Genomic DNA, 27135 nt, shown 5'->3' with positions numbered 1-27135 from the left:
GGAAAACCCATTTTTTAATAAGACCTATTTCTTAAAACCATCACACTTAATTAACTTTAAAATTTTTGTGGTAAAATACATGTAACAAAAAAACCACTATTTTCACCATTCTTCACTTCACAATTCAGTGGCATCAATTACGTTCAAAGTGTTGCAACCATCACCACTACCCATTTCCAAAGCTTTTTCATGCCCCGAAATAAAAATCTGTCCCCATTAAGCAGTAACTCATTTCCTACTCCCCTCAACCCTTGGTAACCTCTAATCTACTTTCTTTCTATGATAGAATTTCCTGCCTTTATTTAAAGTTGAGTATTCCATTATATGTATATACCACCTTCTGTTTACCCATTCATTTGTTGATACACACATCTGGGCTGCTTACACCTTTGGGCTACTACAAATAATGCTGCTACAAACACTGGCGTGCAAGTGACTGAGTTTCTGTTTTTAATTCTTTCGGATACATTCAGATGAGTGCACCTGCTAAGTCACGTGACAACTCTACTTTGCGTTCTAGAACCACCAAACTATTTTCCAAGTACACCATTTAATGTTTTCATCAGTAAGTTCCAATTTCTCAAAATCCCCACCAACACTTGTTATTTTCCACATTTCTGATTAGTTATCATAGTAAGTTTGAAGAATTAGCTCCATGTAGTTTTAACTTGTATTTCTCTAATGACTAATGGTGTTGAGCATCTTGTCGTGTATTACTAGCCATATGTACATCTTCTAATGGGGAAATGTCTTTCAAGAACTTTGCCCATTTTGTAGAAAGTTACTGAACTGTAGGAATTCTTATATATTTGTATATTAAATGCTTATAAAATATTTTCTCCCATTCTGTAAATTGTTTTCTGTCTTGATAACATCATTTGGTACACAAGTTTTTAATTTTTATGAAATCCAATTTACCTATTTTTGCTTTTGTTGTTTGTGCTTTTGGAGTCCTATCTGAAACTTCATCGTCTAATCCAAGGTCATGAAGATTTATCCTGTTTTATTTATTCTAAGAGTTTCAAGATTTTAGCTCATATTTAAAACGTGATCCATTTTGAGTTAATTTTTGTATATGGTGTGAGGTTAACAGTACTACTTTATTGTTTTAGCATGTGGAAATGCTAAAACAGTTGTCCCAGTACTGTTTTTTAAGTGATTGTTCTTTGTCCTTTTACTAAACTCAACACTCCTAATCAAAAATTCACTGGCCACAGATATGTGTGTTTATTTCTGGATTCTCAATTCTATTCCACTGGTCTACACCTATCCTTATTCCAGCACTACACTATTTTGATTACATATCAATAACTTTTGATTGGTCTCCCCTCATGGCTCAGATGGTAAAGAATACACCCGCAATTCGGGAGACCTGGGTTCGATCCCTGGGTTAGGAAGATCCCCTGGAGAAGGGAACAGCTACCCACTCCAATATTCTGGCCTGGAGAATTCCATGGTCAGAGGAGCCTGGCAGGCTATAGTCCATGGCTAGTCCATGGGGTTGCAAAGAGTTGGACACAACTGAGAGACTCTCACTCACTCCACTTTTGATTACACAAGAAGACCGTCACAAAACGGTTTACTGACAAAGACGTCAATCATTCATCTGATATGAACGAGCTCTCTTACCTGAGAACACCACGGGTCTGGAGGACTGCTTTGCATTCGAGGAGTGCTGCTTCTTTTCCAGTGCGGTTAGCATGCCTCCCAAATCCAACTGTACTGGAATCTGGCTTTTCTTTCTACTACTTTTAAAATTATTCTAAAAAGTTAAAAAGCAGAAGTTTACTCATAATACTTTATTTTACAAACTGTACTTTTCATTTAATAACAAAAAGCCATATAATTAAGGATAAAAAAAGACAGATACAGAGACTAAAAGTCTTGAAATTAAAAGTAATTAAAGAAAAGCCCCATCAATTTCAAATCAACTGCCAGTATTACCACCAAGGTTGCTTATTTCCTTTTCCTTTCATAACACTCATTAAACCACTTACATGTCTGTCTGCATCTCTATTATGAATAAAAAACAGCATACATCTACAGATAAGGAACAAAGGCTGGAATAAAGTCCCTGGTTACAAAGTCTGTGTGAGGCTAGCTGGTTCTTCCTACTGCCTCATTAGCACCTTTTGCTCTCCAACTGCCTAAGTGAGCAAAACTAACGACCATGAAATCATGGGGGCGCATCAAAAATGTACACAAGTCCAAAGTACTAAATTTAGGCACAAAGTCAGATATCCTCTAAACAAATGTTATTCCTGAAATAACTGTGATACGGGTCTTGAGACTATATAAAGGCTGGATGGGCATGCTGTCTCCTGTGTTTTAGTGCCTCCACTCCTGCCCTCCAGCCACTTTTCTCTTCCCTAATGCCAGAGCCACACTGGGTGAGGGCTCACAGCAAGAGGGGAATGCTAAGCACAGCACCGGCGCCTACAGAGACCTCTGCAGGGACGAAGATGGCCAAATTACAACATAGGAATGCAAAGTTACAGGGTTAAGAATCTTACTCTTCATAAATGTGAAAATAACCACCCCACTTTGAAAGGTAAAAGGACAATGAAAATGCCCAAAGTGTGCAAGTTCCCCATCTAATTATGAACTACAAACTCATTCCTGAATCCACAGTGGGGGCTGAGATACAAGGAGATTCATCTCTTTCTCTGACCCTGACTACTTGACAATGCTTCTGTCAGACGTAACTGCCTCACAAAAGGATTCTTCTATTTCCTGAATACACTAAGACAATGTTTTTTCTTTAAATCAAACTTAGACGAGCAGTATGTGTTCCCCTCCTTTCTGATATAGCAACAGCAGTTATCAATCATCTAATTTCAAAAGTGACAAAGTAGTTCTGGCTTAAGAGCAAATTTGTTTCAACATACTGGATGCGGTTCTGCAATGAAGAAATGAATCAAAACAAAACTACCTGTGCCCATAAAGGAAGAAGTCTGGAAAGGAGGCTTTCTTGAGAGTTTAGTTTAGCAAGAAAAGTTAAGCCTAAAGCAATTGTGGTTTCAATCTAAAAATTACCTGTGGCTGCTGCTTAGACTGAAATTTCGGTGACTCTACTCTGTCTCTTCTTTCAGATGCAACTGCCAGATTGGGAAATTCCTCGGCATCCTAAGTAAACCACATACCCTTTAGCTCTTCACACATCACAAGAATCAAATAAGCCCAACTACAATCTTCCCCTCGCTCATATTTTCTTTCTGTAAAAATCTCCTATAGAAGTGCTCAAAGGTATTATTAAAAAAAAAAAAAACTAATGTAACTGCTTTGGCTTTATTTCATTTTTAGAACAAACTTAAACACCACAGTTTGAATGCCCCTGCCCCCAGAGAGTGTGGGGCCTCAAGGATGGGTTCACCACGCAGTCCACGAACTGCCTCTAACCATCCTGACATAGGAGTATTCAAGCACCATCCTTCAACTATGTTTTCTTTAGGGAAGCCATCAACTTGGACACAGGAGATTTTAAGCATCCGGTCCTGTGTGCTGACCCTAGGCTAGAAAAAAGAAGTCTCTAAACAATGTTTAAATCATTTAAAAATGTTTTATGTACTTTTATCAATATTTTAGGCACCCTGAAGAAATCATGTGAAAAATGAGGGGCGGAAACATGAATTATTTGTTGGCCCAAATAATAATGCCCTAATACAGTCGCAGGTTTTCAAACAGGCAATCCCATTATTCTCAAGGGAATGTTACAAAAGCCCCAGGAGCCACTCGAGTTTGTGGGAACACCTCAGGTCTGACCCTAAGCCGGTGTCCTAGGGAGCACTGCAGAGACCCTTCCTGTCAGCACCAGGCTGCTGAGTCTGGTACTTCCTGACCCAGGAGAAACATAATCAGAATCCAGGATGGCTCCTTGGAGAACAAGGACATTCTTGGAGTTATCACAGAACAATAATTTAAAGCAAACTTTTGGAAGCTTATGATATTCTCCTTCTTGACCAGGGCCCACAACAGATTTATGGTATTATAAGTTTCTCTCTATAGTGGAGCACATTATAGCAAGACATCTAGATAGAAAAGGAGGCCCTGCAGAAGCAAGCATGCCAAAGCAAAGGAAAAACAGGTCAGAAGACGCTGAGGGGGTGTGGTATATACTAGTAGTATGGCATATACACCACTAAATTTCAATACAAGCAGTTTTGTCTCTAGACCATTCATTCTTTCTTTTCAGATATTTACTGAGTGCCTACTCTGAGATGGGCACTGTGCTGGAGACACCAAATTGAAGAAGTGGCTGACAACTATTTTTGTTAGCACTAGGGAAACAATTATTTAAAAAAATGTTAAGAGACTTTTTACTTGGGTAACCAGTATGAACCTCTATTTCTATTACGGAAGACCCATTTACTATTATCATACAAGGTGAGTAATAAATAGAAATGTACTTCAATCCTTGGTGGCTCTTGAACTGTCAGGACTTCATATTTTGATTTAGACTTTTCTTTCTTTTTCTTATTCTTTCTTGAGGCTTCATTTTGCTCAGGAGTGCCACCTTGTGATGCTTTGGACTAGAACAACAACAAAACGAAAACAAAAAAAAAATAAAAATTACCGTTTTTAGAGAATTCAAAAAATATTTTAATTCCATGCATCAGAATAAAATTAAGATATCAAGTTGTACAACCACATGGCAACCTTACTCAGATTTACTCCCTATTTTCCAAAGAGCCAGCATTTGGTAGAATGATTCTGAAGGAAAAAATCCATTAAAGCAGATGCCACATCCAACTGTTTTGAAAGAGGTGGATTTGGACATAAGCTTTCAGCTTGAGGAGGTCATGATAATGACTCTACTGATTCAACCTGAAGTCCTTTCGTAAGTCCAGGTGAGCCACTTCTATCACCACAGCCCAACGGCTCCTAAACCTGACTGTACCGCAGGATCACCAATGCAGCCTGTGAATCGGACCTCTGTCTGGGCTCACCCCAGACCTGCAGAATCTGACCTCACCCCAGACCTGCAGAATCTGACCTCACCACCGTCACGCTCTGCTCAGCCCCCTGGCCTTTCCTCAGTCAGGTCACGTGCGCTTTAGCTTCAGTGCACTGAACACTCACATAGCTGGATCTAGACTACCATCCACTTCCTCATTTGAGCTCAAGAGTCATCCCACTTCTGTCTAACCTCTCACTCTCCACCCTCTTTGGAGCACTAATTCCCATCTGACAAACTCTGTCTTGGTCTGTAGACAGCTAGTCTCTCTCCATGAGAATGGCGGCTCTAAGAGGACAGGACATTTTCAATGTCTGAGACGATGCTTTGCCCCAATAAGACCTCACCCTTCAGAGGTAAGAAGTCTCAATGGCTATTAAAGACAGTATTTATCTACTAACCCAGAGGGGCCATCCATGGTAGCCTGTTAAGTGAAAAAGGCAACTTTCACATGTAATATGTATAGAATTATCCCATTTCTGTTCTTAAAAAAAAAATTAAACCAAATAAACTTCTTTATTTATGTTTTCAGGAGCCTAAGGTGGAACAGAGGGTTGCCCAGCTGACTCAGCAGTAAAGAATCTGCATGCACTGCAGGAGATGCAGGTTCAATCCCTGGATCAGAAAGATTCCCCAGAGGAGGAAATGGCTACCCACTCCAGTATTCTTGTTGGGAAGATCCCATGGACAGAGGAGCATTGTGGGCTACAGTCTGTGGGGTCGTGAAGAATCAGACGCAACCGAGAGACTGACCACAACACAACACAAGGTGGGACAGACAGCAGGTTGTTAACGAAGGCTCTTGGAGGGGTGGGGACCACAGGGCTATAGGACAAGGACCTTTTCCATAATCAGATCTTCGTGATATTACATGTGCTTTTTCAGTAATAGAAAGTCACAACACAGCAAGTTTTAGAGGGAAGGGAAAAAAACAATCAAAACATTATGACCACAATGCAAAGTGATCTGGGTCATAAGATTACCAGAGATCTTCATTTTCTAATCTTTATTTTGGAACTTCTGAACAGTAAACTTCTCTTACACCTTTAATTAAAAAATAATTTTTACTCAGGTCTAGCATATTCTCTTATTTCTCTGTACATTCATTCCATTAATTTCTGAGAGTCTGATATTGAAACTCCAACTAAAAATCTTAATTTATCTACTTAAAACAAACAATTGTAATATATAGTGGGAACCATATGTAACTTTGTTCTGTATTTTCCTAGTCTCTTGTAAACGTGTTAACATAATTTCATAATTTAAAAAATAAAAAAAAGAAATTAAAAAAAATTTTTTTAAGATGCTAGGAAAATGAAAACAGAATCTGTTAACTCTTAAGAGTGCTAAATGCTGGTTTAGGTGGTACAATGGTGGCCTGCTGTGTAACCTGCGCATAAATGTCAACGGGGCCTCGGAGCTGGCCAGTCTCTTGTCTACTTGGAGTGGGTCTCACCACCGCCTCCTGTGTTCCTGAAGTATGAGCATGAAGCTGCAGGGAACAGTCACGCCAGTCTAACTTCACCATTAATTGTCACCAGCGCAGATTCCCTCAATCAACCAAGTATAAACACACAGTTCTTTTCTGTGTGGAATGGTCTAAGACACTTTGGATACTGAAAAGTATCCCAATACTAAAAATAATAGGAAACCAGTATGAAACAAATACTACCCCATATTTCAATCTAAAATAATGTATCAGTATAGAAAGAAAATCAAGAACAAAATCTAGCCTCCCCTACAAAACGCTCTTCAAGAAACAAATCTAGAGATTGAAAACAGCTTAAAATTATTTGAACTGAAAGGAAAAAATGAATTCTGAAATGCTACCTTACAGTAAGTAAGCTGCAAGTAACGAACAATCAATTAGCATACTAGATGACTGCAAAATGGGGCATGACTGCAAAATGGGGCATACAATTATTTTGCTATCAGTACTTGTAGCAACGTAAATTGAACAGACAAAAGACTGCAGTATTTTAAATACCAAAGCATAAGTTTCTTCCAGCATCTCTCTTAAAGAATTCAAAATGGTCACTGACATTTTAAGACCACAGGTCTAAAACACACATCCTCACTCATGTTAGGGATCACTTGTGCCCCTCAAATACTTGTGTCCCTCTTGAAAAAAGAATAAGACCTCAAGTACAACCAACTCAGATTAGTGCCTATAGTACCAAACGAAACACCTTCAGTGAGGCTTTGAGAGAGAAAGACTATCCAGTGGCACAGGAGAGCAACAAGAACAAAGTGTGACGCATACCTTTTCAGTAAGGTGGACAACGTGTTTCTCTTTGTAGGAAGGCTCCAAAGATAAAACTTCAGAAGATGACATACTATCATTTTTAGGATCTGCTGGTGAAGCAACCATCTTTAGGTTTATCATGGAAGTAACATTTTTAGGGGCTGGTGACAGTTCTGTAGATAATGTCTGCCGAACAACATAACCCATTGGTGTCCAAGATAATTCTGCTCAAAGATAACCAAAATTGTTGAACAATCCCAACAGTAAAAAGGAAATTCCTTAGAAATTCCAAGCATGCATTACATGAAGTACTCAAGAGCACAGTTAAATTAAGGTACTGTTCAGAACACTCTAGGAAACTACAGTTTCCACTAAATTTACTTTTCTTCTTGGAACATGCAGGCTGAATTAACTTGAAAGGGGGACTGACTATCCTAGGATCTGCTCTTTTTAAGTTGGGGGTGCGGGCAGTAAACAAATAATAATTTCCATTAAACAATAATAATCCACAATACACCCACATGGCAAACACACAGAAATAATGAGCTGAAGATCAAACTGTGGCCCTACTAACCTTGATGTGTACTTTTAAACATCAGAAGTCAAAGATCACTAGAGTTCAGCTACCAAAGTAACTGGTAATTTATTTCTTTTTAGAACACAGGCTTAAGTACAGCAACACTACTCCTTAGGTGCCCATGAAACTCTATACACAGACAAAACAAAAGGACATCCATCAGGACACAGGCAGGTCACGTCAGCAGCCTGCGGCCACCCCACAGTGGGAAGACAGACTGTTCTTGTCACCACAGAGCTACACATCTTCACAGCAGTTCCTCAAGTGAGGATCTTGCATTAAATCACATATGTACCAAATATGCTAACACCATAGGAAACACAGCTGTGCATAACTCTAGAATAATTGTGTAAAAAGATCTTCTGTTAGGACAAGTTACCCACAAAAATTTCAAAAGCAGAATCTACTGAACTCATTCTGAATATCTCACTTCTGAACCAGGCCAGGACAGACCAGCAGTTCTCAAAGTTCTGAGACTCCCAGGACCCTTTCAGGGGTCCACAGTCAAAACTGTTTTCCTGATAATAGGAATGTGTCATCTGCCTTCCCCACTCTCTTGCTCAGAGAGGTATAGTACAGTGGGGCTTAAGACAGTGTGACAGAGAACAGTCAAAGAGCTGAATGCTGAGGCAGATCTCCTGAACTGGGTGTTAAAGAGTTGCTAAAATGTAAAGGCTACTCTCCTCTCCTGACTTTAACTTTGGGAAATGGCTACCTTTTTAAGTTAAAACATGCTATGTTAACCTGTAATAAGTTTATTGTTACTTTTAAGTAAATTAATAAGTATTTTAGTATTTCTCAGTTTTAACCCTCAGATTTTGTGTTACAAACACTGACAATTATACAAATAAACAGACACTCTTCGGGGTTTGAAAGGATATGATGGGGTCCTGAGACCAAAAACTATGAGAACCACTGGTATATGAAATGCTTAAGAAAGTGGTCATTCCTGAGTTCATAAAATGTCTCCCTTAGCCCAATGAACATTTCATTGAGAATTCCTTACTTGTATGTCGTTTACATTCCTTGTGCAAGGAAGTGGGATCTTACCCACTTACTTCAATCTTCTAACAACAATGCCAGTTTATCAACAACCCATCAACTGCCTTAAAGAAAGCTTTAAAACAGAAACATTTCAACAGCACTAACCTGAAAATAAACTAAGAAAACAGACAACTGATTTTCTAAAATAGTAGTTGGTGGCCACTCTTACCTCTCGTACATGAAGAGGGATTGGTAACAGCATTATCGGTTACAGACTCAGTCCGATTATTATTTTTCACCACTATTTCACCCTAAAAAGCAAACCAGTTGTTTTCTTACTAGTTCAAACTAAAAATAATCATTATTTTAAAAACAAATAGCCTCCTTCACCATTTTTAAAATCTGCAAAATATATGCTAATTAAAAATTCCAAACATGTAAGTATATAACATGCAAAGTTAAATTACTTTCTTTTGCCAAATCTCATTCCCCAGAGGAAAAATCACCCATCTACAGCTTAGCTACTAGCATCTTAGTGTTTCATCGCTTCAGAGATAAACATCTGTGTATCATTTTAAATGGATCTCAATAATGGGATCACACTACACATAGTATCACGTAACTTAATAATTTCCAAGTCAGCAAAGATTCTTAAAAGCTAAAGTGCCTGCTGTGAAAGGAAAAGCTGTTTTCATCACACCCCCACACCACAGCTCAAACAAAAATTCCTGAAAATGTCCACAAAAACAAGTCTTCTAATATGTACTTCCTTTTATAGACATAAAGCTGCATCATGCATGGAACAAGAGGAACCAAATGACACTTGGAGACAAGAGACTACATTAAAAGAGACCTCAAAGTGACCAGCAGCACCCAAGGTGAAAGGAAACTGAAACTCAAACTAAGTGGCTTTCAAATAAATTCTGAAGTTCATATGCTTCAAAAATGTACCCATTTTACCATTTCATCTAAGCTTAGTTAAAAAAACAAATTGTGCAGAAGCTTAAACTGCTGACTGCTGAATATGCCTTGGGCCATGTCTCTACCTAGGTAGTAGAAACCTGGCAACCTCAAAGAGCTGCTTCAGAACCATGGAAAGAACATGCTCTGTAACCAGGACAGAAAGCCACCACTTTCATTAAAAACAAAAATAAAGCAAAATCCTCCAAGGGACATCCGCTGATTCCTGGCCCCACTGCAGAGCTCACTTAAGAGCCTGGAAATGCCTACATCGCCCTGGGCCCTCCTGCCCCAGGGCTTCCCCAGGCAAGGACCCACCACTTCCCTCCAGAGGGCAAGCATGGTTTCCTGGGTTGGCAGGTGTCACTTGCTAACCTGCAAATTCCAAATCACTGCCTGACACAGCATACAAATCTTGCAGGAGGTGTCACCTAGAGCGCTTGCCCCTTCCAGGGAGTGTGGAGCTGTTTGCTTCAATCTGCTGGGGGCCTGAGGCCCCACCTCTGAATACAATCTAGATAATTTCAGCAGCTACCTCGAATAAATGCAAGACAATGGCCACTAGGGAAGTGAATTTTTACTTTCAAATGAGGCATTTCTGGAAACTCCAAAGGCATGGGGAGGTACAGAGTTAGGCAAAGAGAAAGATGCCATTCTCCCTTCTATTGGCACTTTTCTCAGCTTCCAAAACACTGGGCTAGTTCTAGAGGAGGTGATGTGGCATCAGCATAGCTCTGTGGAAGTGGCTATACTCTGAGAAACAAATTCTCTTCTGGCCTCATCTGTAGGCTGCTGTGTTCTCTAGGAGATTCCAGATAGACACAGTATATAAACATATTAAGTAAACAAGTAAAAAAAAAAAATCCGTCAAATGAGAAAATAAACGATTAAAATGCAGCCTGTTCTTTGAGTAAACATAACTTTTATCCTCACCAAAGTCAATGAAACACTAGAAATGACTTACCTATTCAAGAATGATTAAGTAAATTACATGTATCGATATCAAAGATTCAGTGCAAGTTATATGTCCAAAAACTATTTAATGACATGGGAAGATTACCATAAAAGTTTTAAAAAATTCAAACACAAACTTGTAGATATGTATTAATTGAAGGGAATGCCCATCAATTCCCACAATGTAATATTAAAAAAAAGACTAATTGCCAAACATGGTTTGCTCTTGGTTGTACAACTTTAGACAGTTTGTTTTTTCTTAATACTTTTCTGGTGTTATGTTACTAACACCATGAGGGAAAAAAGGTTTCTTTTTATGGGAAAGCTGAGGAAAAACAAAACAACTCCACATATAATTCGAGTGTGAATATATAAGGCACTGAGTGTGTAAATCTCCCCACAGAGCATGAAGTGTCCTACTTGTCCACATGTGCAGTACTCATACACAGTGAGCAATGACATGAAGTGTCAGTCACGCCCCTGCCCACCCTGGACCCTCTGTACCCTGTACTACTTTTGTGAGAGCTCACAGGCTTGGAATTATCCACTGACCACCACGACGAAGGCATGGGGCCCCTCAACTACTCAGCTATTCCATATACCCAGCCAGGACCCAGAAAAGTCACCCAACTGCTAAATGAAACTGTGATTTTTCTACATCAGTCAATCAGCCTTACTTATCACCACCATGTAAAAGGAAAACACCCAGGTGTGACAGGCTAAGGGTCAACATGTTGGAAATGACTTATTTTCAGCACATTATATAAGCCACTACACATTATATAAGCCACTACCACCAAGCCTTCAGAGGCTTCAGTATCCAGGCACCGAAAAGCAGCACTAGGACAGGAAATGTAAACCCTTTCTCCACTCAAAAGGTATATGAACTGGTAAGCTCTGTTTTCCTCGTTGTTTCTTCCTTCTCCTTGCCTCTACACTGGGATGGGCCTCAATTTGTCACAAGCCATTTTAGCAACTATAACCCAACGAATCTTTTTCCTGGAAGTCTCAAAATCTGTCTGGGGGAAAATGCTTCAATCTATTTGATGGACTAAAACTTGAGATCAAATACTGAATACAGTGCAATTTAACACTGATTGCAGTGAGATTTTCTGTATCATTGACAGGACAGAGGTGCAGATAAACTGCCTGGGAAAATCAGAAGTTACACTGTGCAGTTCTAACATTACTATTTGATTTTAAAAAATACTTTTCTCTGTATTGAAAACAGTGTTATCAGAATGCAACGGTAGAAACAACATTTTCACAATGGGCTATGGAATTTAGTTGAACCAACGCTAGAATCTTCTCCTCCTGAGGCATGGCAATGCTTTCTAGCCACCAGACATGAAGACACTTGCTAAGTGATTCTCTGGAAAGAGCAACACCAGGTGTTACAGCCTGACCATAAACAGCTCCAACGACAGAAAAAGTCACCTAAGCACATTAAGAGGCCCCTTCCACCCCACCATGTGAAGTGTATGTAGAGTTCCAGGTGATGTCCTTGCATAACTGTCCATCACTGAGAAAAGAAGAAAGAGGGGAACAAAGAGCAGGAGGCTGCACTCACCTCTGATAACACTGCAGAGGGTGTCCCCACTTCTCTGAGAAGAGCAATGTTGGTAGGGGTGGAGCGTAAAGGCCCCCACTTAGGCTGCTTTTGTATCTCTGGTATCTCACTGTTCTCCGGACTCTGCAGTTCAGGAAAATCCAAGCTGGTAAATCCAAACTCAAGTTTGGAGGCAGATCCACTCTTTTCAATGATTCTGGATTTCCTGTCAGTTCGTTTATAATAACCATCTGCATTTACAGAATTAAAAGGGTAAAAATTTAGAGGTTATTGGATGACCTGTACTCACACTTCAGTTGCAATGTAGAAAGTCTATTGCTACTGATGCAACAACATATTATTGTCCAAACAGCCTAATTTTTGGTAGCGCTGTTAACCTCTGAAACAGTGGAAAACATAAATGACCATGGGGGTCATCAAGCAGAAAAAAGCAACATGCTGCAAATCTTAGGAGTAATTCTCAACTGGATGAAATAGTTACCTTAACCTGATTGTGCAGCTGGGCATTTCAATTATTCTCAAAACACACTTTACAGTTTTGTGAGATTAAGGGGACTCTTGCGAATTTCCTTTAAATAATAAATTTTCCATATTTTAGTTTGCTGGAACAAACTAGAGGAAAACAAGTATTAATAGAATTAAACTTATAACCTTTCTCCCACCTTTCTCCTTCAAATGCAAACGAATGATGCCGAAGGTTACAATGCCATAAAGCCCCAGCATTTTAAAAATTGTTTAATTATAAGGCTAGAGTTATTCCAGTTAACAGTTCCACTCTTCTTTCACATTACCATGTACCAGAAGGTTTATGAATGACGTCAACATAAAGAGAAAATGTTATGTATCAAATAACAGTAAATTACACATGTAAATAAAATGACAAACCATTCCCAGTAAGTACACTATTACAGAGATTTTAAGTTATTACATAAATAGATGATGGCTGTGATCAAGGTGCAATAGTAAATAATTTACAGGAAAAAAAACCACGTTACCATGTATAATCACTAACTTTCAACCAGAGACTGGAACAGCAGTTCTTAAGCCCACAACAGAGATGTCCTTTGAATAACCATCCTGCCCTGGGTTTGGTATTGCTCAGGATGGAATTTAAACTGCAGTCAACTCTCTCCCTTACTGAAAAGTGTCCCAACAAAAAACCAGAGAAGCTATTTTAGGGATCAACATGATCAAATACAGTACAAGGACATGGTTGTAATTCACTATTTAACAAATGTTTTGAGGTGGGTGATTGTCACCTACTTGCTATGTGATTTTTACAGAAGTTCTTGCATAAGCCAATGTAGTATCATCTTTGGATAAACTCCAGGATCCCATAGGAAACTTGATGGCCTCAGTTTTTCATGATGAATAAGCCCACAAAAACAGTTTAAAGAACAGAAATGTTTCTGGGAGTAGACAGGGTAGAAAAGTATAATATACAGAGTGTGTTATTTTTACCTGATTTCAAACTATTCTCAGCATGAATGGACACACGAGGTGAACTTTTGACTGATTTCAAATCAGATGACAGAGGTCCATCAGCCTTCTTACTGCCAAACTTTTGTTCACCATAGGTTTTCTTCTGCAGGAAACATTAAAAAATAACATTTTTATTTTAAGAACACAATCACTATAAAAAAGGCTTGAATTTGCAAATTCATAATTACAACTCAATCATTTTTTAAAAAGGTCAGAGTAGACCATATCAGATTTTAAATACCTTAAATAACATGCAAGAACTGGCCTGTTCTTTATGTTTTAAATGCTAAAGTAACCAACAACACCAAGACATTTACAGACCTTAAACACAGCTTTTGTGTCTTGTGGGAGAAGGCATGTGTGTTCACTTCGTGACTTCACTGTTTGAAAACCTCCAAAACAACTGGGTTGGTTGTCATCATATGGGGAGCCAGGCACCGGGCAAACATTTTGTGGTGACTGCAGGGTGTAGGGAGAGTAGGCATATGGATGAAGAGGGATCTCAGAAGAGAAATACTGAGATGGAAAAGCTGAAGCTCCAAAAGCCATATCGTCAGTATAGAGTTTCTGTCTAAACAAAAACAGTAAATTTTAGTTGAAGATTTCATACCACAAACCAAGAAGCTTAATATTTTATAATAAACAAAACTTAAACATACTATTTTTGAGGTCATTCATTCTAGCACTGAAATACCTCTAATTAAAAACCAAATAAAACCTCTGAGCACTTCTTCTTAACCTGCAAAGAAAGATGCTGACCTAGTTTCATTTTTTTCATTACACAGCTTGAACTTCCATAACAGGATCCTATGATAAGGAATATTAGAAAAGCCCAAGGATGCTCCAGCAGGTTTCCACTCTCATGCTGTCAAATATCTGGAAATGCCTCACTCAGCAACCCTGACCAAAATTTAAGCCATCTAGACCACTCTCTAGGCAGAGAGGGCTTTTATAGAGCTCCCACTGCCCGTCCAAATCCCACCCTGACAACCTCCAGGGCCTGCTCCCTGGGGGTTCTGGGCGCCCCCAGCCAGCCTGCCCAGCCCCTTTCCTGTCCCAAGCCCACCACCACATCCGGCGCTCTACTGCTCAGGGGGCTGGGACACTCTGCAGGACGTGGTGCAGGAACGACATGTCCTGCTAATACGATGGAACTGTCTGTGAACACTGCCACTGACTCAACTTGCTCAAGTCACAAGGGCAGAGCGAACTATAATTTAACACTGATTTTTTTTTTTTTTTTTTAGCAAATTTAGTATAAGGCCAGAGGTTTCAACCATTCTGCAATGAAAGTTGAGACAAAGATAAATGCTAAGCAACTGACAACACAAATCACAGTATTCTCATTCCCACAAATAAGCACCAGCAGGTGTTTCCATGACTTTCCAGGACTTTGAATTATCTTGTAGCAGATCAGTGGAATTCTGAAGTGTAGGGTCCACTGAAAGGCAGGAAGAGTCAAAGCTAAGGATAAGACACCCCATGTGATCTTCCAATTGTTTGAATGTCACGAGATACAAGCATAGGCACCAACTACCAGAATTTTTGTTTCTACTCTGCTACAAGTAAGAGTCTGCAACGAAGAAGGAAAGGAGTCACTACAAACAGGCTAGGCCTGTACCACACTGACAGCTGCCGCATCTCCCGTGCCCTCCTTCCTGGCAGTCTCCCTGACCTCTGCTACGTGGCACCCACGTCCATCTCACCGCCTGAAAAGCCCCTCCAACCCGGACGTGACAGCCTCTGCCCTCTCCCATCTCCCAAAGGTCCCTCCGCGGCACGGTCCCCACTACACTCCCCCATTCACCGGTCAGACCCACTCTGAGACAGAACCTCTCCTCATTTTGCTCAGGACTTCACTTCCAACATACTTGAATTCCAGCTTTTTGCTCAGGACTTCACTTCCAACATACTTGAATTCCACCGGTAGGCCTCTATCTCCAACTTACAGCTCATTTCCACCCATCTAGTACGTACAGGGAGAAGGCAATGGCACCCCACTCCAGTACTCTTGCCTGGAAAATCCCATGGACGGAGGAGCCTGGGAGGCTGCAGTCCATGGGGTCACGAAGACTCAGACATGACTGAGCGACTTCACTTTTCACCTTTATGCACTGGAGAAGGAAATGGCAACCCACTCCAGTGTTCTTGCCTGGAGAATCCCAGGGATGGGGTCACACGACTGAAGTGACTTAGCAGCAGCAGCGGCAGCAGTACATACAGATCCAAAACATGACATATGATCCCCAAACTAGCCCCACTGCCAACTTATGCTCTCACAAAACGATCCCAAATCTTTCCATGTATTCAACTGGAACTACCTAGGATCCTTCCCACCAAAACCCATATGAACCCTTTTATCCTGCAGAAGGTCTCCCTGTATTTTCTTCTCTATTTCCAGTGCCTAACTCAGTTGGAATCCTGCAGGCCCCCAGGAGTGTTCCTGATCACTGGTCACAGTGAACTTCCTGTGTGTGGAAAGCTTCCTGGGTACCAAGCCTTGTGTCGAGAATTTTAGGAGTCTCTGTCTCTCTTGAGCCCCTTAACAGCACAGTGAGGTCACCATTAAGCCCTATTTAGTAGAGAAGGGCATGGCAACCCACTCCATTCTTCTTGCCTGGAAAATCCCATGGAGAGAGGAGCCTGGCAGGCTACAGTCCATGGTGTCACAAGAGTCGGACACAACTTGGGGACTAAACCACCACCACCACCAACCCAATCAAAACCTTCAAGGCCCTCTCCTTTAAAGCTGAGCCAGAAACCAGGTGTGATTATCATGATCCCACCCAAAACACTCCCAAAGTTCTCTCTTTCCTACCCAAAAAACCTAACTTTTCAGCTGTACCACGTAGGCCAGTTGACTAGTGGCTCCCCCCAACAATGGGGCCTTACTTCTCTGCTGTCTCCCCAACACATCTTCCATGTGGTCCCCCCTGACCTGTCAGGAACCCAGTCACTCCTCCACCCACCCACCCGACACGAGCCACACCCTGTGGAGAACTACTAATTCACACAGTGTATGTGCGTGCTTAGTTGCTCACTTGTGTCCGACTCTTGAAACTCCATGGAGCCCACAACGCTCTTCTGTCCATGGGATTTTCCAGGCAAGAATACTGGAGTGGCTTGCCATTCCCTACTCCAGGGGATCTTCCTGACCCAGAGACTGAATCCAGGTCTCCTGAATTGCAGGCAGATCCTTTACCACTGAGCCACCAGGGAAGCCCCAATTCTCACAAATGAGAATTTTAACCTAAAAGCAACCACTGGCACTGTAATTTTCACTGTATACTACAAGATATCAAGAGCAAGAGCAGCTGAACTCAGGTCAGAAGAACTGAATGCCAAGTCTGGTGCTGGTGCTACCTCCTGGAGAAATTTTGGACAAGCATTTGTAGCCTCAGTTTCTCTTGCGTAGAAATAACACTACATCTCCCTGCCAAACTCACGGATTTTGGCAAGCATGAAATCAATGTATTCAGTAATTCCCAAACAAAACACACACTTCTTCACCCCTGTGTCACACAGGATTTGTCACAAAGCACGTACTATGACAATCAACAAAATCATTTTCTGGGGAGGATGACTGGCAACAGAGAACTTACTTTGTTTGCATAACCTTTATTTGTTCATTATACCAGTAAATACTCAGTACTTCCCAAACAGGGCCATTCTACATACTAGGATACTTCTACTGATATTTGTACTGCCTGTAACATAAACTTGAAGGAGATTGGTAGTATGTTTTCTTCCATCTCCACCATAGCTCATGAGACAGGCCTTTCCCCACTTAGGAACTAGTGCTTTTCCATATAGTAGCCTTTAGCTAATAAACTCCAAATGAATAGATGAAGTCCTTTGGCATGCACTGCTAGCAGTACTAGAGGTGGACATTCAGCAAAAGGTCACTCACTTCCTTTAAGGACACAGAGAACTAGGTTGCTATAGGGGAAGAAGTAGAAAAGATCACATGTTTGTTATAGAAAATTTCAGTCCTTTTTTCAAGGCAGCAAGAGATCGCCATTGAAACAAAATCTGATTACAGCAAAACAATTCTTAACTTATATTAGAATCAACTAGATAATCACTTCTTCACTGTGTAAAGTCTCACTTCATTCCCCACTTTAAAGGCTCTCATTCTTTCTAAGCTTGCTCTTCCGTTTCCTGACTCCATTGTCCTTAATTGTTTTCTTGTCAGGCAGGAATACTGTCAGTCAACCTTTTCAGTGGTTATAAATATTAAAAAAAAAAATCAAAGCTATAAGGGAATAAGAGGTTAAAAAAGCTAAAAATTCAGCATCGAGCATCCTTAAGCCTCTGATTATTCTCAGCATGTTACAGCTAGAATGCTGCTTTAGCTGTATGACTGTTTTCCACCTTTATTTTAGGTCACTAGAATTTCACCAAGCAGATGGCTTAAGAGTTTTTATCACAGAGAAGATATAGCTTGTATTTTATCATGTGAGCCCACTCAAGGTAGGAAATGACTTAACTGAGACCCATGGCAACCTTCCTGTTACAAAGGAAGAAACTACAATGGAAAAACTTGGCATTCCTACCAAAGACCTTCAAGCACATTTTGTCAAGACTTCAATTTCAGACAAAAAATATAGCATTTCTTATTTCCTAAATATACCAGACAAACCAATGATTTTCTTATTTATTCCAACTTTTATTTTTGTGAACACAGCTCTAGAATTTATATGAAGTATAAACTATTTTCAAGCACACCATGCAGGTGTGGGGGGAAAAGGTAACAAGTCTGACCCAAAACAACAGAACATAAAAAGGATTTTCACATAAGCATAAAGGTGATTGATGCCTTAAAAATAAATCTACAAGTAATCCATACAATCATGTGAAAGACTTAACACTTATTTTCCTAACTTCAGCTAATAAATGGAAACCATTTTGCAACTACCTAGAGAATAACTCCTGTGGAGGAAAAACAACATTTAAAGGACAAAATAAACCTTTCAGCTCAAATCTAGAAGAATTTATAACCAAAAATTTGTACGATCCATCTCCACAGGACAATTATAAAGTAAAACGGCTAAAAGCAAACCTCAGTAATTTCCAAACACTTATGTGCACAAAGAGGCAGCCCTAGTTGCTAGCCCCACTCCATCACTGGGCGGCGTTTTTCAGTGTTACACCCTAAAACTGAGGAGCATTTTTATTTATTTATTTTGGCTTTTCTTTGCCCCATTTGCTCTGACCCACTTGTTCCTGCCATTTCATCACCCATTAATACATGATGCAGTTTTAAACTGTAGGCGTAATAGACTTGCACTCCCCACTAATAAATGCAATGCAATCTCCATACTCTCTCTGCCCCAAATAACCAAATGAATATGGAGGAAAAAAAGGAGAGCTGAATCTTCAGTTTTTGGTGTGCTACACAGCTAAGCTGTGCTGTACATTTCCTTCTTGGATGAGGAGCATCTTCCCTAGTTGCTCTGGAAACGTTAACCTGATAGCTGCAGAACATTTCAAGTCTAATTACCATTAAAGCCAAGCAACAAGGTCCCCATGTTAAGGCAAGACGTTCGGAAGAATACATACTCAGGCACTGCTAGCTCCTGGGCACATGGATAGTACGGGGTGGCTGCACAGCTGGGGAAAACTCGCGCTTCTGAAGAGTCTGACCATCCCACATTGAGCCCAGCAAATTTGGGGACAAATGGTTTGACATCTGCTGACAACTTGATGCCCTGAGGAGAAAAGGGGGGTTATGGCTACAAACTTTCTAAGATCAACCAACTGGGAAAAAAAACAACAAAAAGAGTCCCTCCCATCTCAAAGCCCCAGAAATGCTAATCCCAGTGCTGCAGTTCAAATATATCTGCCCAGCAAAGACAAGAATTTGTTAGCAATATCTCCCCAAACCCCTTTTCACTAGAAAAACCAGTCTATCAAATATTAAAAGTGGAAAATAAGAACAACCACTTGAAATGAGAATAAAAGTCAACCCAGACTGTAGAGTTAGAACTACAAGTGACGTTTCCTTATCTTTAACGTAGAATACAGTAGTTTACCTCTCAGCTGAGTTAAAGGATAACAAACTATCCAACTTAACTGTAGCACTCAAAACACACATGCTCCTTAGCCTTTATTGGTTCTATTAAATTTCTCAAAGAACTTAGAACAGCTGTTTTTCACTCAGCGAACCAATAAAGGCTGTTTTGTTAAAAACCAAAAGTAAGCTTTGCCAGAAAATCTTTGTATCGCCACGAGCCCTTGAAATATGAATCTAAAATATTTGTTGGGTTTTTATTTCCGTTTTTAGATCTGTATTGATAAATTTACTTTCACTAGCAACTTATAATCATGTTTTTTCACTCGTGTGAAAGCCAGTTTTTGCGATTGTTAGGGCTCCTGCTAGAGGTTACTCTTAGCTAGTCGAGCAGAGACTTCCGCTTCAGAAAACGTATTCACAAGCTTTAAACAAGTGGTTCCTGCTCACGAGTGCGGTAAGCAGACACGGTCGCTCAGCTCCTCCGCAGCCTTGGGACTAGCGGCAGTTTCCAGTCGACGGAGTCCTTCCTCATTTGCTGCCGTGTGGACGCACCCGGGGCTGGAGGTCGCGGCCGCCCCGGCCCGTCGCCTCCTGCCCCCCCGCCCACGCCAATCCAGTTCCCACCCCATCCGCGCAAGGCCAACACTCTGGGAGGCCCAGGGCCGCCATCCTCACCTCGGCCGCGGGCTCCCGCCGCCCCTCCGATGCCATGGCGGGCGGCAGGGAAAAGGTGCGGCCGGGGAGGCCAGTAGCCGCCCGGTCGGCTGGCGGGACCGAAGGGCGACAGTCCTCCCCGCCTTTCCACCTTCGGAGAGGACGCCAGGAAGTGCGTCACAAAAACACGCCTCAGCCCGCCTTGCTTCCGGTCGGAAATGCGCGGGGCGGCGGCTCTGCGCCTGCGCGAAGTATCCGGCGTGGTGAGTACTTGGAGAAGCTGCATCCTCGCGCGAGTAGTTTGGAATTAACATGAGACTTTCTCCGCAGATAGCGGACAAAACGCGGGATGTGGTTAGACAGGCCTGCACGAGGGGTAGGTGCACGGGGTGGCGGGCACCTGGAGCAGGAGAAGGGTCTGTGGGGAGTTGGGGGCCTTAAGGAAACCGCACACCTTGTGGACCTACAGAGGGAGAAGGTCAACAAGATCTGGCATCTTACATTTCCAGGAAGCTAGAGCAGTTAACGAAAAAGAATTTCAAAACTGCTCAGTTCAACAAAGGGCTGCTGACCACTAGGAAATGTGCTGGGAGAGGAAGAGATGGAAAAGCAGGGTGGAAGCAAGCAATCCTAGGGCAGTGGTGTTAGGTAGAATGGGAAATGGAGGGCGGTGCCTGGTGACGGAGTGAGGGAGGGGGAGCGCAGATCCTAGAACTCTTGCTTACTTGGTGAAAAGTGGGAGCTGTTTGACCAGTAGAGGTTAATAAGATTGAACATCCTAAACTGGAGGCTAATTGTAGGTTTCCTCCAAGCAGTAAATGCAGGCAATTCCAGCTCATCTCCTGGTGTTCTGTGCGCCTCCCACAGGTCAATTAAACACATCTAAATCTCCAGAGTGGAATGAGGCTTGGGATCTCACAGTAAGCAATGCTGGAGATTGAGCAGTATGCAGTATGCTGGTTTGTGCTAAATACAATCAAGTTTACTTAACAATTCTGACGTCTTTCTGTTGGCCTAACCCTGAACCTATAGCCAATGGACCCATGGGGATGGGGGTAAGTTCTAGGCTCTTGCCCATCACCACACCGCCCTCAATATTTATCGTGCTTATTATGTGAAAGCACTACTTTTTTCAAAAAGAGGAGCATACAGAGGCCCAGCATACTGGGGGTCTTATGCTTATTGGCGGCTTAGCTAAAAGGTTTCTTCAGCATTAGCAATGATGATAAAAAGCCTGTGTTTGCATTAACTATTTCCTTAGCAGTTAAAGCAATTTGACACAAAGTGCACACCATGTTAGAAGTTTTAAAAATGCTGTGATAGTTTATACAAAACTGTATCCCCCTTTGGCGCATGGAGAACAGAAATGGGGTTATGTGGTTTCTCCCAAGGCAGTACTTATATAAATAAGTGAAGTAAGCCAGAGTATTAAGTTGGGTTTCTTTTTTGTTCAGTTGGAAATTCTAGACAATTCTCTAGGAACTAAACAGAGCTATAAAATCTACCTTGGCTCTATTAAACTTATCCCTGGTTCCTAGTATCTTCATAAGTGAATTTAAATGGTACCCTGAATCACACCAAGCTGATAGGTTTAAACCCACTTAACATTTTATTTCTTTGAAGTGATTTTATTTCCTCAGGACTATAAAACTGAAATCATCCAACATCCTCAACAGTCACAAGTTAACCTTAAGAAAACAAACCTCACTAACTTCAAAGAGTAATAAATGCAACATACAAACTTTATTTAACAAAAGTAACAGATAAAGTCAAACAGGCACTTATATTAAAAGAAAAACTGACTAGAAGAAATTTTTATCTTAAAACACCTTACAGTAACCTACTTGCAGTTGCATTTAACTGAGCTCTGTTGCTGTGAAGAATACAGCTCATGCACAGGTATGGATGAACAATTCGTACATTTTTCAAGTATTCACTGAATACTACCTTATATACACATATACATTAAATTTGAGAAAGATTTAATTGATGATCCCCAGATAAGCTTCATTTTTGTTGATCTTTTGGAAGAGGCCGTCTAAAGAGAAGGATGTGTGGTTCTGTGGAAACAAAATGTTTTATATTATTTTAATATGGTTAATTTTCATTCAACAAAAAATTAAGAGATTCGAAATTGAACCAAAATAAAATAAATACACAGTCAACTGATGTTACTTATTAAGGTATCTGAAATTTTGCTTTTAAGTCACTATCAATAATAAACATAATAAACAACATAACAATGAGAATATCCCCCCAGTTAATTTTACACACTCTGGAGAAAAAGTAAAGAAGTTGTTTGAGGAGAAGGGTTTCTATCTTTAGAATCTCAATTCCAATGAAAAGTAAAGAAAAATGTTATCTGTTGTGGGGAAAAGACAGTTAACACCTCATTTAAAAAACATAGGTCCCAGGGGCCCTCCTGATAGATTCTGTTTCAGAAGGTGGAGGACTGAGTAGGAACCTACAAGTAAGGTCCTCAGTTGCTTTGTATTATCTGGAGAAAGACCTTTTTAATATAATTACATGCTCCGATCCCAAGATAGTTACAAGTTTTTGCTGCCGATGCTTTTCTTTTAAAGTATAAATCAAGATCGCTTTACCTAATTTATATCATTAAGGTATGACTCAGTTGGTAAAGATCCGCTTGTAATGCAGGAGATCTGGGTTCAATTCCTGACCTGGGTCAGGAGGATTCCCTGGAGAAGGAAATGGCAACCCACTCCAGTATTCTTGCCTGGGAAATCCCATAAACAGAGTAGCCTGGGACTCTACAGTTCATGGGCTCGAAAAGAATCAGACACGACTGAGTGACTACCCACACCTAATTCAGCTGCTGTGCCTTCAAATTTTGTTCAAAGCAATATAAATCCTTTAAGTTAGATTTATTGATAACCCCAAAACACCACAGAGTTTCTTAGTCTAGTTTACTAATAGTTTACCAATAATCTAGAAAACTGTTCAAATCACTTCAAATTGTATCAGTTTCTATACACAGAACTTCTAGACACACAATCTTAAGTTAGTTTTCAAATAGACACCATAATTCTAAATATATTTAAGGGCAAAATACTTCAAGATACTACTAGCAATGACACACATTTTAAAATAAAACAGAATAACCTGTTTTTTTTTTTTTTACTTCATAGGTTATTTTTGCAGATAGAAGAATGCATTATTTTCACTATGGTAAACTATTGTTTACTATAAAATTAGAACCCTCTCTAGGAAGGAAAAGTCATTCAAAATAGTCAAGCTTATCACTTAACTTATGGACATCACTGAAACATCAGTATTACAAACACGTTTTCAACAACCACTATTTTCAGTCAATTAATGCTTCTCTAAATAGCAAAACTTACCTGGTTCATGAATCATGTAATGAACCCAGCCTAGACTCTGTTGGACACCAAGTCTCCTCCACTCCTCTTCAGACATCAGATGGGTTTTGGGTACTTGTTTGGAAAGTTCTCTGGGTAACATGACATGTCTGTTTAAAAAAAATACAGCCAAACATCAGTACTCTATGTGAATATGGCTTTCCTACAATTATGGTCGCTTTACACATGCATCTTTAGGACACTTAAAAAAGCAATCCTGTTAGCTATCACTGGCATCAATCTTAAGAACTACTTAAATAGTTCTACCACCTCTGATTTTTGATGGCCTTTGTTCAAATTAAGAGATTAGAATATGTAGTCCGAAAGTAGAAAGCATTTTATTTACGATTAACATTTTTCCCTAATAGAGACTGCTTGCTCATCTTCAGAAATAGAACCTCAAAAACTTAAGTGGGACACATGGTTATCCAAAACACCCCAGCCTCTCCTGCAGCTACCTCTGGTCACATGACTAAATCGACCAATAGGATAAAAGCAGAAATATGCACCTTATGGAAAGCATCCTGAAAAGAAAAGAATGCCAGTTTGTTTTTCTCCTTCCTGTTGGTTATGAAGCAGATTGATGTGATACGGGAGCAAGAGAATTCATTTAAGACCACAGCTGCTGCTGCTAAGTCGCTTCGGTTGTGTAGACTCTGCCACGCCATAGACAGCAGCCCACCAGGCTCCCCCATCCCTGGGATTTTCCAGGCAAGAGTACTGGAGTGGGTTGCCATTTCCTTCTCCACTAAGACTACAGAAGTGATTATAAATTGAGAATGGTCCCTGATTGTAAGAGCTGCAAATAACCTGTTAACCTGATTTCTATTTTCTACCTAATTGTTGATTAGTCTCAAGAGAAATGTACAGTGCTTTTGTACTCATGTATACCCTACAAAATTAAGCAATATTTTATGTTTAAATGGAAGTCACATCCCTACCTTCTCCATGAACCATGGAAATAGGCTAGCCATCAAGGTTTGATTACAAGGGTTTATAAGTAGCTTCAATCTCAGATGGAGAGTCTACATGACTTTTTTTTTTCCCCCTGCATGGGTGTAACTCTTTATTGGGCTTCCCTGCTAGCTCAGAAGGTAAAGAATCTACATGCAATGTGGAAGACCCAGGTTTGATCTTTGGGTCAGGAAGATCCCCTCCAGAAGGGAATGGCAACCACTCCAGTATTCTTGCCTGGAGAATCCCATGGACAGAGGAGCCTGGTGGCCTACAGTCCATGGGGTCATAAAGAGTTGGACACGGACTGAACGACTAACACTTTCAAAACTATATATATTTCTAACTACATATAAGGAGAATTATTCCCCAAAGTTAACATTTCAGTACCAAGTGCTTTTCATGGAGGGTGAAGAGGTAAAGAAGGCATTAACAGTACAAACAACAAAGGAGCTACTATGATAACACTGCAGGATACAATTAAATTTCCCTGCTTTGGAGATTACTGCCCCGTTTCATAAAAGTTAAGTGGCTTGGTCAAGAAACAACAGCTCTAATTAATACTGGATTAGATATTAATCCAGATTTTAGTAAGATTGTGGTTATATTCTGTCCATTACTGCATGTCCCCAGCTGAATTCTTGGTCAGCATCACATAATTGAACATTATTAACACATTACAGGATTAGAACTGTGTAGTATGTAAAAATAAGACAATTGACTTAAGAGACTTTTCCAATGCAATTAGGTATTACTAATCTGCAAGGCTGCCCAGAGAAATCATCAATTTTTCTCCAGAGAATACAGATTTACACGATATTTAGGGAGAGGGGATAAAAGGAGACCCACCCACTGTTACTGAATGTAAGCTTTCTAACTCAAAGAGCTTTCTTGGAAATCTAAAAGGATTGCAGACAGAAAAGCTCACTGGGCCCGCCTACACGTCAGTAGTTTCCCAGGATGCAGCGTCCTAGTCACCACCCAGGAAGACTGGGCGGAGCTGGTGTTTGAAGCCACACCCTTGTTAAGTTTCCGGCATGCGTTCAGGCTAATAAGTGTTACAAGAGTTCCTTCCCTCTCACAATCCAATTTGCTAATCTAACACATTTAGGAACTACTCTCTAGTCCCATCACATAATGATGCAGAGGCCAAAAAAAATGCCTCAAAGCAAAAAATTATTTGGCCGATATAAACTATCAGAAAAAAAAAAAAAAAAATGCCCCAAATCCGTTCGAGTTCTCAATTTAGTCTCAAAAGGAAGCCCCTTCAATTATTAACCCAAGAGGGTTACCACGCACCAGCACCCCCTCAAAGTCGCCATACCCACTACACATTCAAATCCCAAGCAAGCTCGCTTTGGGGGGGATTCCCCCACAAAGTAATTTTTAGTGCCATTAACTTCAAAAGAGAAGTGTTTCTCTGGCGACGTTACCTGACCAAAATCACCACCCCTCGCCCGCTGTGACTGGGGGTGGGTGTGGGGGGCGTTTGCCTGAATGCCAGGTAGGCCGAAGCTTTTAGGAACAGCTGCGCTTTTGTACAGGCTTCGGACTCTCCGCATCAGGCTTCGGCCACGCCGGGGCCGTTTAGGCCCTCGGCCCCTTCTCTTTAAGGCGGCAACTCTGCACCAGAAGCGGCCCCTTCTGCGCTCCAGCTTCGTCCCCCTCACAGACGGGAACAAAGAGCGGAAGCGGGCCGCGGCGGCCCGCCAGACGAGGAGAGGCGCGCGATCCCACCCCGGCGGCCCGACCCCAACACAACAGCGATTCCCGGCTGGCCCCTGACCTGACCTCCGGACCCAGTCCCCAACCCCAGCCTGAAGCGCTTTGACCCCGACTCTGGGTCCCAGGTTCTCTCCCCTAGCCGGAGTTCCAGCTCAGGCTCGCCTGGGGCCGCGGCTGAGGTAGGCTGTCCGGCCTGCTCACCGGTATTCGTAGTGTTCATCGAAGTACTTGTCCGAGTAGTAGATCTGCTTATGGGCCATCCTGCAGGTGGGCGGTGGGCAGCAGCCGACTAGAGCGACGCGGCGCGAAGACAGGGCGCAGGTGAGGGAACGACTGCGTCAGGTGAAAGCAACGACTCGACTGAGACCAACCGACCGTAAGTCGAACGAGCCAGGTTTGAATCCGACAGCCCGCCGCTGATTGGGTAACGGTGTCGACCAATCACCTTCCGCGCATCCTGCGGGAAGGCTGCAACCGGCTCCCAGCCTATCGTCACCGCCTTTCTGTGGCGTTCGCACAAGATCAGCCAATCAGAGGCCTGTTGCGAGGTCGCCCCAGGAAAGAAGTGATGATTGGCGTGGCGTGGGGGCGGGGAGCTCCCTAACGAGAAGGGCGTGACCAGGGAAGGGCGGAACCGGGACGTTAAGGGCCAGAGAGCGCGTGCGCAGGAGTTTAGAAGG

The 27135-nt window shown here is 41.4% G+C and overlaps 3 protein-coding genes and 1 long non-coding RNA gene across 14 annotated transcripts in view; 2 read left to right on the top strand and 2 right to left on the bottom strand.

The window, feature by feature from the left end:
* Positions 1 to 9710, top strand: part of SEMA4D (semaphorin 4D) — a 161094-nt gene extending 151384 nt beyond the window's left edge. Inside the window, exons 21-22 of the transcript XR_011484960.1 lie at positions 5487 to 5723; positions 9539 to 9710. The gene's annotated coding sequence lies outside the window, so the exon portion shown is untranslated. The remainder of the gene's footprint in view (positions 1 to 5486; positions 5724 to 9538) is intronic.
* The window catches only part of SECISBP2 (SECIS binding protein 2), a 37308-nt gene extending 16769 nt beyond the window's left edge, over positions 1 to 20539 (bottom strand). For 3 of the 11 annotated variants that reach the window (XM_070459388.1, XM_020886120.2, XM_070459389.1), the window contains exons 1-10: positions 20418 to 20539; positions 19289 to 19437; positions 14048 to 14297; positions 13706 to 13829; positions 12245 to 12474; positions 8990 to 9071; positions 7218 to 7423; positions 4407 to 4529; positions 3037 to 3126; positions 1630 to 1762 (exon numbers count right to left, since the gene is read on the bottom strand). In XM_070459388.1, coding sequence (XP_070315489.1) covers positions 1630 to 1762; positions 3037 to 3126; positions 4407 to 4529; positions 7218 to 7423; positions 8990 to 9071; positions 12245 to 12474; positions 13706 to 13829; positions 14048 to 14297; positions 19289 to 19437; positions 20418 to 20453 — 1423 coding nt within the window. In that variant the 5' untranslated portion in view covers positions 20454 to 20539. Of the gene's footprint in view, positions 1 to 1629; positions 1763 to 3036; positions 3127 to 4406; positions 4530 to 7217; positions 7424 to 8989; positions 9072 to 12244; positions 12475 to 13705; positions 13830 to 14047; positions 14298 to 19288; positions 19438 to 20417 lie in introns of those variants that run through there. The other 8 variants (XM_070459391.1, XM_070459395.1, XM_070459393.1 and 5 more) reach the window with 6 other exon arrangements.
* Positions 20442 to 24187, top strand: LOC139032423 (uncharacterized). Its single transcript, XR_011484961.1, has 2 exons — positions 20442 to 20659; positions 24145 to 24187. It is a non-coding gene; the product is annotated as an uncharacterized lncRNA (long non-coding RNA).
* Positions 21983 to 26742, bottom strand: CKS2 (CDC28 protein kinase regulatory subunit 2). The gene is made up of 3 exons (XM_070459404.1): positions 26657 to 26742; positions 23759 to 23886; positions 21983 to 22456 (listed from the first exon to the last, which is right to left on the bottom strand). The coding sequence occupies exons 1-3, from the start codon at positions 26713 to 26715 to the stop codon at positions 22404 to 22406; spliced, it is 240 nt and encodes a 79-aa protein (XP_070315505.1). The 5' UTR covers positions 26716 to 26742; the 3' UTR covers positions 21983 to 22403.
* Between the last annotated feature and the right edge of the window lie 393 nt (positions 26743 to 27135).

This window comes from Odocoileus virginianus, chromosome 31, assembly GCF_023699985.2.
Source record: "Odocoileus virginianus isolate 20LAN1187 ecotype Illinois chromosome 31, Ovbor_1.2, whole genome shotgun sequence".
NCBI classification, from domain to species: Eukaryota; Metazoa; Chordata; class Mammalia; order Artiodactyla; family Cervidae; genus Odocoileus; species Odocoileus virginianus.
This window is presented reverse-complemented; position numbering and strand designations above follow the sequence as displayed.